Source organism: Chiloscyllium punctatum, chromosome 17, assembly GCF_047496795.1.
Source record: "Chiloscyllium punctatum isolate Juve2018m chromosome 17, sChiPun1.3, whole genome shotgun sequence".
In the NCBI taxonomy this organism is placed as follows: domain Eukaryota; kingdom Metazoa; phylum Chordata; class Chondrichthyes; order Orectolobiformes; family Hemiscylliidae; genus Chiloscyllium; species Chiloscyllium punctatum.
The window spans coordinates 93,690,150-93,709,256 of record NC_092755.1 but is presented as its reverse complement, the minus strand read 5'-3'; the positions used below and the strand labels follow the sequence as shown (position 1 = coordinate 93,709,256).

General features: G+C 39.9%; 1 protein-coding gene across 1 annotated transcript in view; it reads right to left on the bottom strand.

The window, feature by feature from the left end:
- The window catches only part of morc2 (MORC family CW-type zinc finger 2), a 91,796-nt gene that overhangs the window by 27,295 nt on the left and 45,394 nt on the right, over window positions 1-19,107 (bottom strand). Inside the window, exons 10-15 of the mRNA XM_072587959.1 lie at window positions 17,840-17,919; window positions 16,318-16,400; window positions 15,429-15,514; window positions 6,279-6,419; window positions 4,595-4,749; window positions 2,876-3,004 (exon numbers count right to left, since the gene is read on the bottom strand). Of these exons, the coding sequence (XP_072444060.1) occupies window positions 2,876-3,004; window positions 4,595-4,749; window positions 6,279-6,419; window positions 15,429-15,514; window positions 16,318-16,400; window positions 17,840-17,919 (674 nt within the window). The remainder of the gene's footprint in view (window positions 1-2,875; window positions 3,005-4,594; window positions 4,750-6,278; window positions 6,420-15,428; window positions 15,515-16,317; window positions 16,401-17,839; window positions 17,920-19,107) is intronic.

Here is a 19,107-nt window from a genome sequence, read left to right as displayed (position 1 = left end):
TCGTCGCCCTTCTTTAGGAAGGATGCTGTTAAACTTGAGGGGGTACAAAAAAAAATTGAGGTTGCCAGGACTGGAGGGTTTAAATTTTAGGGTGAAGCTGAATGGGCAAGGCCTTCTATCTGTGGGGTGTCAGAGACTGAGGGTGATCCTACAGAGAGTTTTTAAAATTCATGAGGGGCATTGGTAGGGTGAATTGCTAAGGTCTTTGCCCTAAGTGAAGAAGTCCAAAACTTGAAGGCATTGGTTTAAGGTGAGAGAGCAAAGTGCAAAAAGGACCTGAGGTAACTTTCCCCCGCAGAGGCTAGTGCGTGTATGGAATGAACTGCTGGAGGAAGTGGGTACAATTATAACATTTAAAAAACATCAGAATGGGTATATGAATAAGAAGGGTTGAGGGGGATATAGGCCAAATGCTGGCAAATGGATCTAGGTTAGACTGGAAAATCTAGTTGGCGTGGACAAATTGGACCAAAGGGTTCATTTCTATGCTGTATGACTCTAAACATTCTGTGCTGCAGGGTTTCTGCTGATTTTAAGCCTTCAGAATCTGCCAAAAGGCTCCCTACTTTCTTTTATCCAATTCTGTATATACCAATATCCAGGGTTTAATGGATTTGATGGCCCTACCTTTTATCTTTATTGGAACATTGGGCCTGTGCTCTCCATATTTCCTTCTTTTACGTGTTCTCACTGCTCTGACACAGGTTTACTATAAAGTATCTGATCCCAGTCCATCCTGCCAGATCTCAATCTAATCACAAATCACTGACTTACATTGGCTCTTGGACCAGCAAGCTTAGACTTCAATGTTTTCACCTCTGATTTTAATACCTCAAAGATTGCGTAATGGCTTATTTCCAGCTATACAAACCTCCGAGATCTCTATATTCCTCTAATTCTAACTGTTTGCCCATCAGTTCTCATCTCTGCTCCTTTGGTAGCCATACCTTCAGTTGTTTGGACTTTACACTATGGAATTCCCTCTCACCTCCTTTGAAGGTGCCCCTTAAAATCTAGCGCTCTATCCAAGCTTTTGGTAACCTGTCTCATTATTTCATATAGCTTGGTATCAAATTTTGTTTGATAATTACACTTGTGAAACATTTCAAAGTGCTTCAGAGATCAGAATTGGGACTATTACGGTTTCTAATTTATATCGACGACTTGAATTCACAAAGCTAATGCAAATTATCCAAATTTTCTTATGATCTCAAACAACTCAGTGCTGTGGATTTGAAGTATGCAGTTTAGAAATTATGATTTGACTTGCACTAAATACATAAGTGAACAGAAGAATCTAGTTTAACAGTTTAAATTCATACATCTTCTCATTCTCTCAAATTAATCAAAACATTACCTCAAACGAAATTGCAAAGTATGGCAAGAATATACAAGTTGAAATCACTCAGGGTTGGATGGTCAACAAATTTTTTTTTTAAGATTAATAGTTGGGACAAAACTTCAACCACTTAGAAATTGGATATTATAAATGGGAGACCATATCATCACAGAATTCGTTTTGCCTAGAAAGAAGCCCTTCATGCCTGCACCAGCTCATTAATTGAACATTACCTCGTGCCAATCTTCAGCTTTTGCCCCCACATTACTTTTAATCCAAATAACCACTGTCTTAATTGAACCTACCTCCAATACTTCCAGGCCGTGTCTTCAGACCCTAATTACTCATCGAGTGAAAAAGATTTTCCTCATTTCACCAGATTCTTTTGCAAATCAATTTAAATCTATGCTCTTTTATTCTTATTCCTTTTACAAGTGGAAACATCTACTCTATTCTGCCCACTCATGATTTTGAAAATCTCCATCACATCTCCTGTTAGTCTTTTTCTCTCCAAGGAGAAGAGTCCTAACTTCTTCCATCCATCCTCATAACTGAAGTTCCTCATCTCTGAAACCATTCTTGTAAACGGCTTCTACACGTTCTCCAATGCATTCACATCTTTCCTATCCAAAATGAGACGCAATACTCCAGCTGAGGTCTACAAAGTGTCTTACACAAGTTCAACTTCACCTCCTTGCTCTTTTACTCAATGCCCCTATTCAGGTCTGTCTGAATTGATAGAAACAAAGTAAACAGTGCAACCACCCTGGGATCTAAACCATTAAGCTGTTTGCTTCTTAACTGAAGACATGTTAGCAATTATAACTAAACATTCATTACTAGTTCTGAAAGCTTCATCTGCACTTTTAATTGACATTAAAAATAGAAAAAGCCATGTCCCTTGGTTATGAATTTTACTTTTCAATGCATAATGTGTCACTTCCTTATGGCTTAATGAATAATGCAATGTGTGATATGAATTGAGCCATTCAAATCAAGAAATTTTGAGTTTCTATTCTTGATCTGTATTCAACTATCTGCTAATCCAGATCAATTTTCCTGCATTCATTAGAGGAAGAGCAGAAGTCCAGAATGGGGAGATGGCAATGGCAAAGTCATCTAGTATTTGGATACTAGTAAGAAACCCTACTAAAAGCACACCAATACTGGGCAAGAATAATAGAAAAGCATGGGCAATTAGCTTGCTGATACTCACTATCCAGACTCTCACAGGTGAACAAGGTCACTTAGGAGTCTTGGAATCACACACAGCACCATCTTTAATAAAGAAGACATAAGAAAGTTAGGCAACTGGCACATGCAAATGGATAGAGCAAAACACAAATGCATGCGCAATTTTGCCATGTATAAAATCAAAGATGACAAAACAGCAAAAAATTTCACCTAATGTTAAAGTTAGTTTCTCGGTGAGCAAGGAGGTAATTATTTTTTCCCCTGACTTGTCTCTAACCTATATGATTCTGTTTTTGAAACTTACAAACTTTATGCATAGAAAGCATTATGGGCAAGACATACCACATTGAATGGTGGTTGGGATTTCCATAGCACGTCGCCTCTTGTACAATGTCTCATCAGAAGGCGGCTGATTCCAACTGGCTGACAGATAGCCAAATTCATCCCAGAATTTCAATATTCCCTTCTGTGCTGTAAGCCAAGAGAATTTTTGTTAACTTTATAAAAGGTCAAAATGTAAATACGCAGTATATTTGATAAGAAACAGAGAAGTGTGAAGAGCAGAGTATAATCGATAAAAATAAGTTCAAAGCTTTGCCAGAAGCTAGTAAACTTGTTCAACGGGGAGCTGTCTCCTAGAATTATGCCCAGAATAAAAAGCTGGAAATCAGAGGAGATTATTTGCACAACCTCACGTTTTAAAAGAAGTAGAGTGGAGGAATTAACACAAGAAAGAAATGCTATTAACTGGCAAATTCTTTGGAAAGAAAGGCTCACGTTTCAGTCTGGTAAAAAAGGACACGACTCACCACACAGATGTCATGTGCCAAAGTGGCTCAAGATAAAAAAGCTATCATAGTTACTTAATGCTCTAAAACAGGTTGAACTGGTTCTGTCAAACCAATGACCCAAAGATAAATTGCTATTATATTACAATCTGCCAGACATAGGTAGATCACACAGCTAAATGACATTTCATAAGACACAAAGCGCAATACACCTGCAGATTTCTTTCTGGTTTTGAACACTGAAAATGTAACGAAGCATTGAGGGGATTCCTAAAACAACAAAAACATTGATCCGAACGTTAGGGATAACGTAATAACAATTTTATTTATTTATTTATTACTGCAACATATACTGAAGTACAGCGAAAAGTGCTGTCTTATATGCTTTATGGGGAGATTGTACTAAAGATGTGCATCAGGGTAACAGACCAGCATTCAGGATACAGTGTTACAGCTACCGAAAAGGTGCAGAGAGAGATCAATACTATTATTTAAGAGGTCCACTCAAAAGTCTGATAACAGCGGGTAAGAAGCCATTCTTGAATCTGTTCATAAGTTCATTCAAAATTTATATCTTCTGCTTGATAGAAGAGGATGGAATAGAGTACTACTGGCGTGGAAGGGGTTTTTGATTTAGTATGATGCATGAAAGGGTTCTTGTTCCTGTCCCACATAAGAGCAGACAAAATGCTTCAAATCCCAACTGAAAATTAGCACCAAAAACACATGGACCTCCTCCAATGGTAACACACTCATTACAATGCAATTCCAGCTCCCACATTGCATCTTACTTCACAACTAACAATCAAAATATGATCCCCAGAGTTGAAGGAAACTGCATTGAAGGGAAGCAATTATAATTTCAATTGTACTACTGCTGTCCCTGGTGACATGATTCTGTGCATCAGGTCTGTACATTGTTCAATTAACAAATTAACATGAACAACTGTGTACAGCGTTTAAAAACATGCAAGAATCATCTTGCAATCCAATCATTTCATTTCTATTTATTTTGACAAAATAATTTTACTTGTGTGAAAATTGAGTAGGTTCACAAAGTCTGCAAGAGTAGATAACCCTAGAATACTATGGTAACAGTATTGATTCAAGGAGTACATTTAATCCAACTCCTACACAACTCAAGTGAACCTCTGACTGGTTTTACTGCATTAATTTTAAAGAAAAATATCGAAGGAAAAAATGTGTTCAGGAAAAGTGAAGTGATCAGCGAAGATTCGAGTTAACCCAGTTCAGCAGCAACTCTTCTCCTTACCGATGCCGATGTCTTTCCAATACTGCACTAAGTGCTCGCCCATGGCTCTCAGAAGATGCCGATACTCCTTGGCATCTGCAAAGTCCTGTTTGTTGTGAGTTGGCTCCAGAACGAGGTAGGGGACATCTACCACACCCACCACTCCACCACATGAACTAAAGATAAAAATGATTTTATTTTTGTTTAAAAGCTACAAATACAACTTTCCTCTTTCTTTGGCAAATTCTTATTCACAGCTCTGTCACCTCACTAGACTTAATTTAACACTTCCTTTGCTAATTCCAAAAATTGTCAAAATCAACACCAGCTGTATTCTGTTCTACAACAGGCTCTGTTTACTGGTCCTTACTATTACCCTTGTTCCAGAACGAAGTGAAATTAGAATTCTGGTGCTATTCAGTATCTTCCATTATAATCTAATCCAGTCATCCTCTTCACTTTTCTGCGACCTTGTCCCTGTGCGTAACTTGCCCTTGCTCCATTTTTAAACTTTTTTTCTTTTGAAGTTCTTCCTAGATTCTTCCACTTCTGCAGCACTATCCATATCATTAAGCACCTTTTCAAAACATACCTATCATTGTCTGTTACGATGTTTAGGTAAATGTGAGGTGCTACATTTTGGTAGGGCAAATCAAGGCAGGACTTATAATTTAGGTCCTGGGGAATGTTGCTAAACAGAGACCTTGAAGTGCAGGTTCATAGTGCCTTGACAGTGGAGTCACAGGTAGAGAACATACTTAAGGTGGCGTTTGGTACGCTTACCTTTATCGGTCAGTGCTTTGAGTATAGTGGTTGGGAGGTCATGTTACAGCTGTACAGGACACTGGTTGGACCACTTTTGGAATACTGTGTTCAATTTTGGTCTCCCTGCTTTGGGAAGATGTTATGAAACTTGAAAGAATTCAGAAAAGATTTACAAGGATCTTTCTAGGGTTGTAGGGTTTGAGCTATATAGGGAGGAGCTGAATAGGCTGGGGCCATTTTCCTTGCAGCTTTGGAGGCTGAGGAATGACATTATGGAAAGTTCTAACATCATGAGGGGCATAGATAGGTGAAAATTGTGGCCTTTTCTTCAGGGTAGGAGAGTCCAAAACTAAAGGGCATAGATTTAAGGAGAGAGTGAAAAGATTTAAAAGGTACCTAATGGGGCAACTTCTTCACACCGAGTAGTGAGTGCGTGGAATGAGCTGCCAGAGGAAGTGATGGCAGCTGATATAGTTACAGCATTTAAAATGCTACTGGATGGGTACATGTAAAGAAAGGGTTTAAAGGGATATGGGCCAAATGCTAGCAAATGGAATTAGATTAATTTAGGATATCTGGTCTGCACAGTCAAGTTGGACCAAAGGATTTGTTTCTGTGCTGTATATTTCTGATTCTATGATTCTTCAACTAAACCGCAACAGGAGGTCAGTGATGACTATCTCATATTCACTGGGTAACTTGGCAATTTATCATACGGAAATATGCACCATAGAATTGGACAAGTTGGGTGTTGACCATGACTCCACGCATGGAGTTCATAGCTCAATGAACACTGTGAAGCATGCAACAATCCTCTCCTTATCTTCTAGCATTTCGTCCATGAAATAGTCAGAACTCCTAGCACTTCCCTGGGGAAATGTCAATGTTACTCTATATCAAGAATTTAAGCCAATGTGCAGACAAGTATCTGAGGACTCACACTCCTCCTTCCAGCTGCGGTCCGACTTTCTCGTACATCTTTATGAGACGACTGCAGTTATAAATGAACATTCCATCCAGGTCACGATGTTCAATGTTCACACCAAAAATAAAGCACATCTCCTTTGGCTCTTTCAAAGCTCTGTAAGAGTCAGAAATTAACAGATTTTTAAAAGATCTTCATCGGATTCTTCTTGGGCAACCTACCATGAGACTGAGCAAAACATTTATTGGTAAGTCAGTCCAGAACATCACTATCAGAATCAGGCATAAAACTCCTAAGACAAAAACAAATTGCTGGAAGAAGTTATTAGGGCTGACAGCATCTGTGGACTGAGAAACAGAGTACTTAGATTTCAGCAGAACATTCAGTGCCATTACCTTCAACAGCACAAAGTTATTATGAACCAGAAATGGAATTCTACCAGTAGGTAGTGGGTAAGTTGTCTTTGTCTACTTTAAAGTTGAGTTCCAGCTCATTAGTTTTTAAAAAAAACATATACTAATGTCTGGATTTGCCTAACATTTAGTGTGTGAGGTTTTAACTACAGATATGGCACAGGAGCTCAGTTGTGTGTTACATGGCCTGCAGTATGTGGGAAATCTTGGATGTTCCAGAAAGTCTGAATGACCACATCTGCAGGAAGTCTGATCAACTCAAACTTTATAGTTTTAGGAGCTTGAACATTGGTTGCATTGCAGTACTTTCCTGGTGCTACAAGTTATGTGGAGGTTTTAGGTTTGGTCACTCCACAACTTAAAGAACAAGTCAGGGAAGGAATGGGTGACCAGCATCAGAAGGAGGAAGGCAGACAGACAGACAGCCAGGGACATCCCAAAGTGGCATGTCAAAGATAGCGTGTTGGAAAACAGTGAGTGTGCGCAATCAGAGCCCAGCTACACAAAAGGAATCAGACAAAGAAGAGGAGCTATAGTGGTGAGGAGTACAGAACTGCATTTCTATGGCAACAGATATGACTCCAGAGTGGTGTGCTGTTCACTCCAGACCAGGGTCAAGGATGTCAGTGTGGAGCAGCATGGCATTCTGAAGGGAGACAGTCATAAGTCATGGTTCACACTGATACTAACACCATAGGTAGAAAGAGGGATGAGATCCTGTAACAAGCATTTAGGGAGTTAGATAGCAGATTGAAGAGCAGAACCCTCAAAGGCTGTAAGCGCCAGCAATAATGCAGAGATCTGTGCTATTGACTTTCAGAATAGGTGGATTCAGCAGATTAATGCATGACTTAAGAGTTGGTTCAGGAGAGAGGCCTTTAGAGTACTGGCTCACTGGGTCTGTTTCGAGGGAAGGTGGGACCTGAATAGCAATGGGATCTACATCCCTGCAGGACTGTCAGTTCAATATTCCAAGGTATAGAATCTTCAGGTGAAACATATGGGGGGGGGGGGGGGGGGGGGGTTCAAAAGACTTGTTGCAATATTGATCAAGGAGACAACTTCTGCATTAAGTAGGGAAGATATCTTAGAAGTCTCTTAATTGATACCACAGTGGCAGAACTTCAAAAGTATACAAGTTACAAATTCCCCCAATATTAACTGAGATAAAAACATATAATAGCAGGATAACACATGTATTTATGGCAAGGGGAGAAATTCAAAGGAGACGTGAAGGGCAGGTTTTTACAGAGAATGGTGGGAGTCTGGAAAACACAGCCAGGGGTGGTTGTGGAGGCAGATATAATGGGGCCATTTAAGGGACTTTTAAATAAGCACAGGATTATGCAAGGAATGAAGGGATATGGACCAATGGCAGGCAGAAGAGCTTAGTTTAATTTGGTGTCATGTTCAGCACAATATAGCATACTGTACACGTGTACTATGTTCAAGGTAAAAAGGTAAATTCACTATATTCCTACAGAGCTGTTCTCTCATTAGTGAGACTGGTGGTGGTTTAACCTGAGGGTCATTACACCTCAGTTGAGAAGGAAGACCCTTCAGGTAACCTCAACTAGTGCAGGAACTGTTGGTATCATGCTGCATTGCAAACCAACCAATCAGCCAATTGAGCTAACTCACTGGTCAGTAACGAGGATAGATGAAGTGTAAAAGGTTTACAGGGAGCGGAATTCTTAACATGTATCCAAAGCGGCTTTTTAAACCAGCATGAATCAAGCTCTACAAGATATGGGCAGTGCTGGACCTAACTTTAGGGAATGAAGCTGAGCAGGTGGTAGGAGTGTCAGTGGAAGAGAATTTCAGTGTTAGTGGCCAGAATTCTAGAACTGAGGAAAAGAACAAAGATGGATCAGAAATTTTTAAAAATCTGAGTAGGTAGGAGGCCAATTTTAATATGCTAAAGCTGTATCTGACTAAATTGGACTAGCAGCAGCTATTTGTACGTAAACATACATTTAGTAGTGCCCTAAGGAATGGAGTGAAACAGAGGCACCTTGGAGTTCAGGTGCATGGTTCCCTGAAAGTTGAGTTACAGGTAGACAGGGCAGTGAATGTAGTTTCTGGCCTTCATTAGACAGAATATAGAATTGGGAAATTATGTTGCAGTTGTACAGGACGTTGGTTGGGACGCATTTGGAGTATTGTGCTCAGTTTTGGTCACTTTGCTAAAGAAAGGATGTTATAGAGTCATAGAGATGTACAGCATGGAAACAGACGCTTCGGTCCAACCCGTCAATGCCAACCAGAAATCCCAACCCAATCTAGTCCCACCTAGCAGCACCCGGCCCATATCCCTCCAAACCCTTCCTATTCATATACCCATCCAAATGCCTCTTAAATGTTGCAATTGTACAAGCCTCCATCACTTCCTCTGGCAGCTCATTCCATACACGTACCACCGTCTGTGTGAAAAAGTTGCCCCGTAGACCTCTTTTATTTCTTTCCCCTCTCACCCTAAACCTATGCCCTCTAGTTCTGGACTCCCCGATCCCAGGGAAAAGACTTTGCCTATTTACCCTATCCATGCCCCTCAATTTTGCAAATCTCTATAAGGTCACCCCTCAGCCCAAGATGCTCCAGAGAAAACAGCCCCAGCCTGTTCAGTCTCTCCCTATAGCTCAAATCCTCCATCCCTGGCAACATCCTTGCAAATCTTTTCTGAACCCTTTCAAGTTTCACAACATCTTTCCGATAGGAAAGAGACCAGAATTGCACGCAATATTCCAACTGTGGTCTAACCAATGTCCTGTACAGCCGCAACATGACCTCCCAACTCCTGTACTCAATACTCTGACCAATAAAGGAAAGCATACCAAATACCTTCTTCACTATCCTATCTACTTGCGACTCCACTTCCAAGGAGCTGTGAACCTGCACTCCAAGGTCTCCTTGTTCAGCAACACTCCCTCAAACCTTACCATTAAGTGTATAAGTCCTGCTACGATTTGCTTTCCCAAAATGCAGCACCTCGCATTTATCTGAATTAAACTCCATCTGCCATTTCTCAGCCCATTGGCCCATCTGGTCAAGATGTGGCACTCCACTGGTCACAGGCCTCCAGTCTGAAAAACATCCCTCCACCACCACCCTCTGTTTTCTACCTTTGAGCCAATTCTGTATCCAAATGGCCAGTTCTCCCTGTATTCCGTGAGATCTAACCGTGCTAATCAATCAGTCTCTCATGGGGAACCTTGTCGAACGCCTTACTGAAATCCATATAGATCACATCTACTGCTCTGCCCTCATCTTTGTTACTTCCTCAAAAAACTCAATCAAGTTTGTGAGACACGATTTCCCATGCAAGTACAGAAGAAATTTACAAGGATGTTGCCACGACTGAATGATGTGAGTTATAGGGAGAGGTTGGACAAGCTAGGTCATTTTTCTTTAGAGCATAGGCGACAAAGGAGGGATCTTTTAGAAGTGTATAAGATCATGAGAGGCATGGATAGGGTGAATGCACTCAATCGTATTCCCGGGATTGAGGAATCAAGAACCAGAGGACATCAGTTTAAGGTTAGAGGGGAAAGAATAAAAGGGAACCTGAGGGGCAACTTTTTTTTGCACAGAGTGATACGTATATGGAAAGAGCTGCCAGTGGAAGTTGTTGACACAGGTAGGTTAACAACATTTAAAAGGCATTTGGATAAATACATGGACAAGATAGATTAAGGAGGATATGGGCATTTTACTTCGAACATAGAACAGTATAGGACAGGCCCTTCGGCCCATAATGTTGTGCTGAACATGACGCCAAATTAAACTAAGCTCTTCTGCCTGCCATTGGTTCGTAATCCTTCATTCTTTGCAGGGAAATGGGGTTAGCATAGATGGACATTTTCGAATGCGAGGACCAAATGGGACCAAAGGACCTACCTCCATGCTGTAGGACCGTATGATTAACCATGGATATCGAGGAAGGGACAGAATGGGATATGGAACAACAGGGCAGGTCATCATAGGTACCAAAGGTTCAGAACACTAGAAGCCAAATGCTATATAAAATGCAGGTGGACTTTTTAAAAAAAAAGTTAAGATAGTGAAGGGACATTAAAAAAAAACACAATAAGTAAATGAAGGAAAATCAAAAGACATAATTATATTAGGGCCAAGAGGATAACCAAGCCAAAAGGTGGAGCCCATTTAAGTGGCAATCTGTAGGTGGAGGTAGATATAGAAGAGGTTTACCTTTGCATTCACAGTAGAGAACAACGATGTAGGTATAGAAATCAGAGAAAAGGACTGTGATGATATGTTTGAACAAATTACAGTTGTGGGAGGAGGTATCAGCAGTTCTGCCACTTAAAATTGGTCAGGCTCAAAAGATGTGCACCCCAGAATGCTATGGGAGGTGAGAAAGAAGATTGCAGGGTCCTGATATTAATTTTTAAATCTTGTCTGGATACAGAAGTGGTGTCAGAGGACCACAGGACAGCTAATGTAGTACCATTATTCAAGAGGAGTAACAGTAAAAAACAAGGGAACTAAAAGCCAGAATTTGACAAAATGGGTAGGGAAACTGTTGGAAAAACAATCAGAGGGCGAGATTAATCAAGAACAGTCAGCATGACAGCAGGAGTTGGTGGTAATGCACTGTTTTTCCAGACTGGAGGCCTGTGACTTGCAGGGATCAGTGCTGGTCCACTGTTGTTTGTCATTTACATAAATAATTTGGATGAGAATATGGGAAGCAAGGTTAATAAGGTTGTGGATGACACCAAAATTGATGGTGTAGTGAACAGTGAAGATAATTATCTACAATGTGATCTTAATTAGCTGGGACAATGGGCTGAGGAGTGGCAGATGGAGTTTAATTTCGATAACTGCAAGATGTTGTATTTCGCTAAGACAAACCATGGCGGGGGCTTACACATTTAATGGTAGGGCCCTGGGGAGTGTTGCCAAACAAAAAGACTCGGGGGAGGGTATAAGTGCATAGTTCCTTGAAAGTGGAGTCACAGGTAGACAGGATGGTGAAGGCGGCAATGGCAATGTTTGCTTTCACTAGTGAGTGCATTGAGTATAGGAGTTGGGATGCCATGTTGCAGCTGTGCAAGACATTGGTGCAGCCATTTTTAGAATAATGGATTCAATTCTGATCACCATTCTATAGGAAGGATGTTGTTAAGTGAGAGAGAGTGTAGAAAAGATTTACAAGGATGTTGCCGGACTGGAAAATTTGAGTTGTAAGGCTGTGCATTTTTTCCATAGAGCATAGGAGACTGAGGGATGACTTTAGAGGTTTATAAATCATGAGGGGCATGGATAAGGTGAATACCAAAAGTCTTTGCCCTAGGGTAGGTGAGTTCAAAACTAAAAGGCATAAGTTTAAGGTGAGGGGGGAACTTCTTCCACACAGAGGGTGGCACGTATATGGAATGAAATACCAGAGGAAGAGGCTGTTACAACATATAAAGGACATTTGGACAGGTACAAGAATAAGAAATGTTTTAAGGGTTACAGGCCAAATGCAGGTAAAATGGGACTGGTTTAGTTCGTAAAACCTGGTCAGCATGGATGAGTTGGACCAAAGGATCTGTTTCCATAGTCTATGACTTAATGACTCTTTCAGGGGAGATCATATCTAACATGTCTGACTGAGTTTTTAAAATGGTGGTGACTAGATAGGAGGGTACTGCAGAGAATATAATTTTCATGGACTTTTATAGGCTTTTAACAAAGTTTTACATGGGAAGACTGACCAAGAAAGTAAGAGCCCATGAGATTTAGGGCAATTTGGCAAATTGGACCCAAACTGGCTTAGTGGCAAAATATAGAAGGTGATAGTCACAGGTCATGTTTCTGGAAGCTGTGTCCAGTGATGTAGTGTTCTCTGCTGGGTCCCTTGCTGTTTATAGTGTATATTAATGATCTAGGTACGAATGTAGGTAGCTTGATTATATGATATGAAAATTGGTGGTATGGTAAATAGCAAGGCGAAAAATCTTAGACAACATAACAATTTATAAAGCTGGCCAGATGTGCAATTTAACCCTGAAAGTGAGAGATGATGCACAGCAAAGAAATACACAATGAATGGCAGGACCCTAGGAAGCACAGATGATCAGTGACACCTTTGTGTACATGTCCACAGAAACATGAAGGCAACAGGACAAGTCGATTTTTATTAGTCAAGATAATCACTACAAAAGCAAGGAGGATATGATGGAGCTACATAAGTGGGCCACAGCTGGAGTACTGCGTGCAGATCTTACCACTCTATAGAGAGGGGGCACTAAAGAGGATGCACGCGAGAGAATGCAGAGAACATTCACCAACTCACTGTTTCAGCTCAGAAGAGAAACTAAATAGGTTGGGGCTGCTTCCTCGGAACAGAGAAGACCAAGGAAAGATCCGATTGAGGTATGTAAAATCATGAGGGGGATGGATAGGCTAGGCTAGATAGGAAGAAACTACTCCCCTTGTTAAAAACATCAATAATCGGGGTGCATGGATTTAAAGGGCAGGAAATTTAAAATAGATTTAAGGTAGCTTTATTTTAAGAAAACTGGTGAGTATCTGGATAAGTCTGCCTGAAAAGGTGATTGAGATAGGTACTATCACTACATTTAAGAGGTGAAGCGCAAAGGCATACATGTAGGCCAAGTGCTGGAAAATGGAACTTTAGTAGATAGCCGCTTGATGACTGGTGTGGATATGCTTTAAAACCTTTTACAACTCTATAAATGTGACTACAACTGCCGGTCAGAGGCTAGGAACTTTGCAACCAGTCACTCACCTTCTGACTTCCCTAAGCTTGTCTACCATCTACAAGACAAATGCGGCTCCAACAACACTCAAGAAACTTGACACCAGCCAAGACAAAGCACCTATTTGATCGGCACATCCAGAAAACGTTCACTTCCTTCACCATTAACAGTATATACCATTTACAAAGACACAGGGCAACAACTCATCTAGGCTCTCTGTTCAACAGCACCTTTTAAACATGTAACTTCTACCACTAAGACACAGACCGGGACAACATATGAAAGGAAGTACCATGACCTGTAAATTTCCGTCAAAGCCACACAACATCCTGACAGGGAGCAGTATGATCAATCCATGACTACTGGATAAAAATCCTGGAACTACCTTCCTATCAGCACTGTGGTTGTACATACACCCCAAGGACTGCTGTGGTTCAAGGTAGCAGTCCATCACAGCAGCAAAGAGATTTGAGCAATATACACTGACCTGTTCAACAAGGGCCGTATCCTGTCGATGAACACAAAAACTGAGAATACCAAGAATATGTCAGATTTAAGTAGGGCAGACAAAGTGTTGGGGTGGGGGGGTAGACAGCACAGACACAGGAATGTCTCAGACTGGAGAGAAGATTAAATTACAAAAAGGTGATGGTTCAAGGCAAAAGATTATGGTAAGGGAAGAAGTGATAAAACAAAATTTGTGTAGAGAAAGTGGAAATGGGAAATGGAGTTTCATTACAATAAAACAAAGAACTGCAGGTGCTGAAGATCTGAAACAAAAGATTAACTCTGCCTTCTCTCCACAAATGCTGCTGGACCTTCTGAGCTTCCCCAGCAATTTGTTTTTGTATTATCAGACAAGTTCTCTCCTGAGAACTTACAGGAATTGTGTGTTGATATTAGCTGAGCAAAGATCATGTTGCTATGCCTCCTGGAGTCAAATAGCTTTCCAGTGCAGTGTCTCAGCCTGTACATGAAGAAAACGCACTAGTGCAACGAATCTTGCAAACATGGAATTATACTCTGGTAAGAAGTCAAAAAAGATGACAGAATAAAATGTGCATTGCAGTCAGCCACACTGAACTTAAATTTTCCTTCTGGATTAGTGTGCACAATTTCTTTTAAATATATTACACAGCTGCAATAATTTCTGACCAAGGGGGCCAAGCTTTGTTCCTAGACACCTCTGGACTGAAATTGTGTGATCCAACCTAAACAGATGCTGTTCTCAATAGCTGATTTCCCACAGAATGCTCCTGCCGACCCCTGCTCTGGGGGATGCTTGCCACAAGAGTCAACGGGTAAGTTGATAGGTAATGAAGTTAGACATTGATTAGAATACAATTTACTAATATTGGACTTCACATCAAAGGAAGGACAATGGGATTTCAGAGTATGGAATGTCAATCACATATGATGTTACCTGATATTAGGAAACTAAAATCTGAAAATAGATTTCAAATTGGAGTCGTTTTTCTCATTCCAGCTACACAGACTATGGGACATTAGAAATATTTACAATACATTTATATTCACAAATAGATTGGGCAGATGGATGTAAGAAAAGGAGAATAAAAGAGATACAAAATACATGTAAATATGGTATTGATGATTAGCTTGCGTGATATGTAAATGCCAATGTGAACTAGTTGGGCCAAACACCCATTTCAATATTGTAACATTGATATTTTTCTTCAGATCATTCCAATGAATCTTTTATATTTTGGCTTTGGACTAATATCTGATCCAAACATGTCACCTGTCTTGGCGGAGAATCACATTATGTAGTATTATGACCTAGTAGACAGTACACTCAAGTCCTAGTTTTGGCAAGAAGTTTAATCTATGGACAATAGTGTTACTGAGTCAGGCCAAGACTTTTTTCATAATTTTAGTTTCTCTCAAAACAAAATACTCAACTAAACCAGAATAATCAAGTTCAGTGCAGTGAGAATGGGGAAAAAAAAGCAAAGTAACACATTTCTTGACATAACAGAACAGTCTTACCACACAATGCATACCTGAGTTTCGCCTCGTGTATTCGTTTTTTCACATCAGCTTCTCGGCTTAGGTTGAACGCAGCATCCTGCACCTGTCGCAGATGAACCTGTGAAGTCAAGACAATCTAAATTAACTAGATCTTGCATAGCAAAATACCTAAGAGACCAGCAATTTCACTTCCTCAAATCATCTTACAGGATTTAACCATCCCACACTATTATTAAATGCTTCAACCTGGCAGATGTTAAGGACAAAGATTTGTAAAGTCCTGACTTTATTTATATTATTTAGATAATTTCAAGAACAAAAATCCTGAAGGCTAAAATGCTTTGGATTGAAAATTAACCCTGGCAAACTTTGGACTAAGCTTTACAGCAAAGCAGTAAATTCAGCCTTTTCATCTTACAGGTCTTTGGTACAACATTGTCTTAAAAATTCAAACATCATAACTCTGATCACTTCACATTGAATGACCAAATCTCAGACGAATTCCTGTCCTATTCAAGACATCCAATTCTAACACATTAGAAGGAAAATCCAAATCTTCATTTTATTTTTTCAAGAGGTTACCAAACAGTTGTTGATACTGCCAGCAAAATAAAAATTTAACACTCAAAAAAAGTTAACGGTATACTTTTACACATAAAAAGATAAATAAACTGCAAGAATCTTTGCATCAAAGCAACAATGCTGATAATTCAATCAAGGAAACAGACTACTTTGATGCCCAAACGGATAAAGACAAACAACTTAACCTACGCTGCGCTGTAATGCCCTGAAAAAAAGGTAGCTACACAAAACAACAAGACATATATAAATTAAGAGTGCACATATATTCAGGCACCTAAGTGTTTGCATATGTCTAAAAGTCTGTTGCACCTGTTCAAAACACAAATCAAATCAGCTCACCCTCGATTCCCTGCTCAAGTCATCTCCCAACTTCAATACCAGTGCCCGTGCTTTGCTCTCTGCTTCCCGTGATTTCTCCTCAGCTGGAAACAACAGAACAACATGAGATACTGTTTCATTTAGCTATACAATGCTAACATTAAGAACTTTCACAAAATCCAGAAACACACAATACCTGATTGGAAATATCTAAGAAATGGAAGCTCATGTTTGAAGTTGATTTTATCCTCCCCTTTTCACTTTTTTAAAAAAAAAACACAGCTACTCAAGCCATGTACTCTATCTGACAAGAACATCACTCAATAAGCGTAGCTTTTGGCAATGGTGCTCTGAACTTTGCAACTTGAACATAAACCTACTCAGGAAGCTTAGTTTTGTGCTGCCCAATACGTCCAAGATGAGAATATGCAAAAGGTATGAACCTACATCATACCAAATGATGCACTACTGCACTAAATATTAAGATGAGCACATTCTGCATTTTCGATGATTAATGCTTCCTTAATGCCTTAACAAACCACATAATGTAGTACTGCATGGACCAAAATGTCTCAGGTCCAATGTGGGTTTCAATATCCTTGCCTTCATTTCCAAACTCCTCGACTGCTAGCTCCACCTAGTACAACATACTCCCTTAAACCTTGCTGGTAAAAGTGATTAGGAGTACATAGGTTGAGTGGACTGAATGGCTTGGCTTTATTTTGTGCCTTCTATGTAACAGAAGTCCTCATAGCCAAGCCCATGTACCTCTGCCATGCCAATTCTCTCTTGTATCCTGTAACAGCCTTCACAAAACAAATTCATTTAACCATAATTTTGACAATTGCTTTCAATCCTTCTATTCTAATTCTCCTCAATCCCCTAGAGACATATAATGTTATCTTCACAAAAGTAAACAAACTTCTGATTTAATAAATTGAGCAGAATAGAGGCCATAAGACGTAGGAGCTTTTGAAAGTCCTTCAGCCTATGAAGTCTGCTCTACCGTTCAATGAAGTCATGGCTAACCTGATAACCCTCAACTCCACTTTCCTCATAAGTCTTGATTCCCTTACTGATTAAAAAAATCCCTCTCAGTAAGATTAAGGATAGCACAATTTATAGGAGCATTCATAGAATGAAACCTATAAATCATCCTGCCCACAATCAAGTTTGCAACTGAACAGTTTATGTTCTGATGTAAAGTGACAATTACAAGTACTCTCAACACTATACTTCAGTAGAGGTCATTGAATTGCAAGTAGAAGGAACTTTTCCTGTTTCCCAGGTCAAGTATAATTTGCCAGCATCTTTCTCCTTATTCCTACCTGAAAATCATTTAATTCAATATTAACCTGAACTTAACTTGGGATAAAGCTGGCTAACACTGCTAACTTCCAACACAAGTGGTGCATTCAGCTGACAAATCATCAAGATAGAGCCACTGTGTAAAACATTTCAAACACTTAATTAGTTATAACATTTAACATCCTTAAAGGTATAAATGGAAAAATGTTACATATTATTCTCAGTTTCAACATACCTATTTTCATCAGATGCTCGGCTTTTTTGACTTCCTGTTCTGCACGTGTCTTAAACCGATTTGATGTATACTTGTACATTCTATGAAATGGAGAGAAGTTAATCAGAGTACAGACCAAGATGCACTAACTTGAAATAGTCAATGCTAAGATGGCGTACAAAAGGTATTTGCAAATTCAATTTACATATAAAAACTAAGCTCAACAGCAAAATTATTATTTTATTAAACTATTAGTTAATATTTATTTGGCCACCAAATACAAAGAAAGTTTCATCTTCAAGGAAATAACAGCACAGGAATTGCAGTAGGTACTCAGTTCTAAGTTTGTTCATATAATCAATTAAGTCAGAGTGCTTCATACAATCACTGCCATCATACATACAAAGAAGTCCCACTCCAGAGACTAGGCCTCAAAGTCTAGGCTCACATTCCAGTGTAGTACTCTGAGCGCTATACTGTCAAGAGGTTTTGTCTTTCAGATGAGATTTTAGTCTGACACAATTCCCCTCTTTCAAATGGATGTCAAAGATAATTGATATTAAATTTGTAAATTTACAAAGATGTTGCCTGGTATGGAAGGTGCTAGCTATAAAGAGAGGTTGAGTAGGTTAGGTTTATTTTCATTAGAAAAAAGGAGATTGAGGGGGGGGGACCTGATTGAGGTTTACAAAATCATGAAGGGTATAGACAGGGTGGATAGAGACAAGCTTTTTCCCAGGGTGAAGGATTCAATAACGAGAGGTCATGCTTTCAAGGCGAGAGGTGGAAAGTTTAAGGGGGATACACGTGGTATGTACTTCACACAGAGAGTGGTGGGCGTTTGGAACGCATTGCCAGTAGAGGTGGTAGACGCAGGCACGGTAGAGTCATTTAAGATGCATCTGGACAGATGCATGAGTAGGTGGGGAGCAGAGGGATACAGATGCTAAGGAATTGATGGACAGGTTTAGACAGTACACTCGAATCAACTCAGGCTTGCAGGACCGAAGGGCCTGTTCCCGGGCTGTAAATTCTCTGTGATCTTTGTAAAAGTGAAGAATTTCTCCCCAGTAAAAGAACTGCGGATGCTGTAAATCAGACAAAAATAGAAATTGCTGGAAAAGCTCAGCAGATCTGGCAGCATCTGTGAAGAGAAATCAGGGTGAATGTGTTGGGCCAAGAGGAGAAGTCACAACTCAAAATGTTAACTAATTTCTCACCACAGATGCTGCGAGAACTCCTGAGCTTTCCAGCGATTTCTATTTTTGTCTCCAATTTCTCCCCAACGT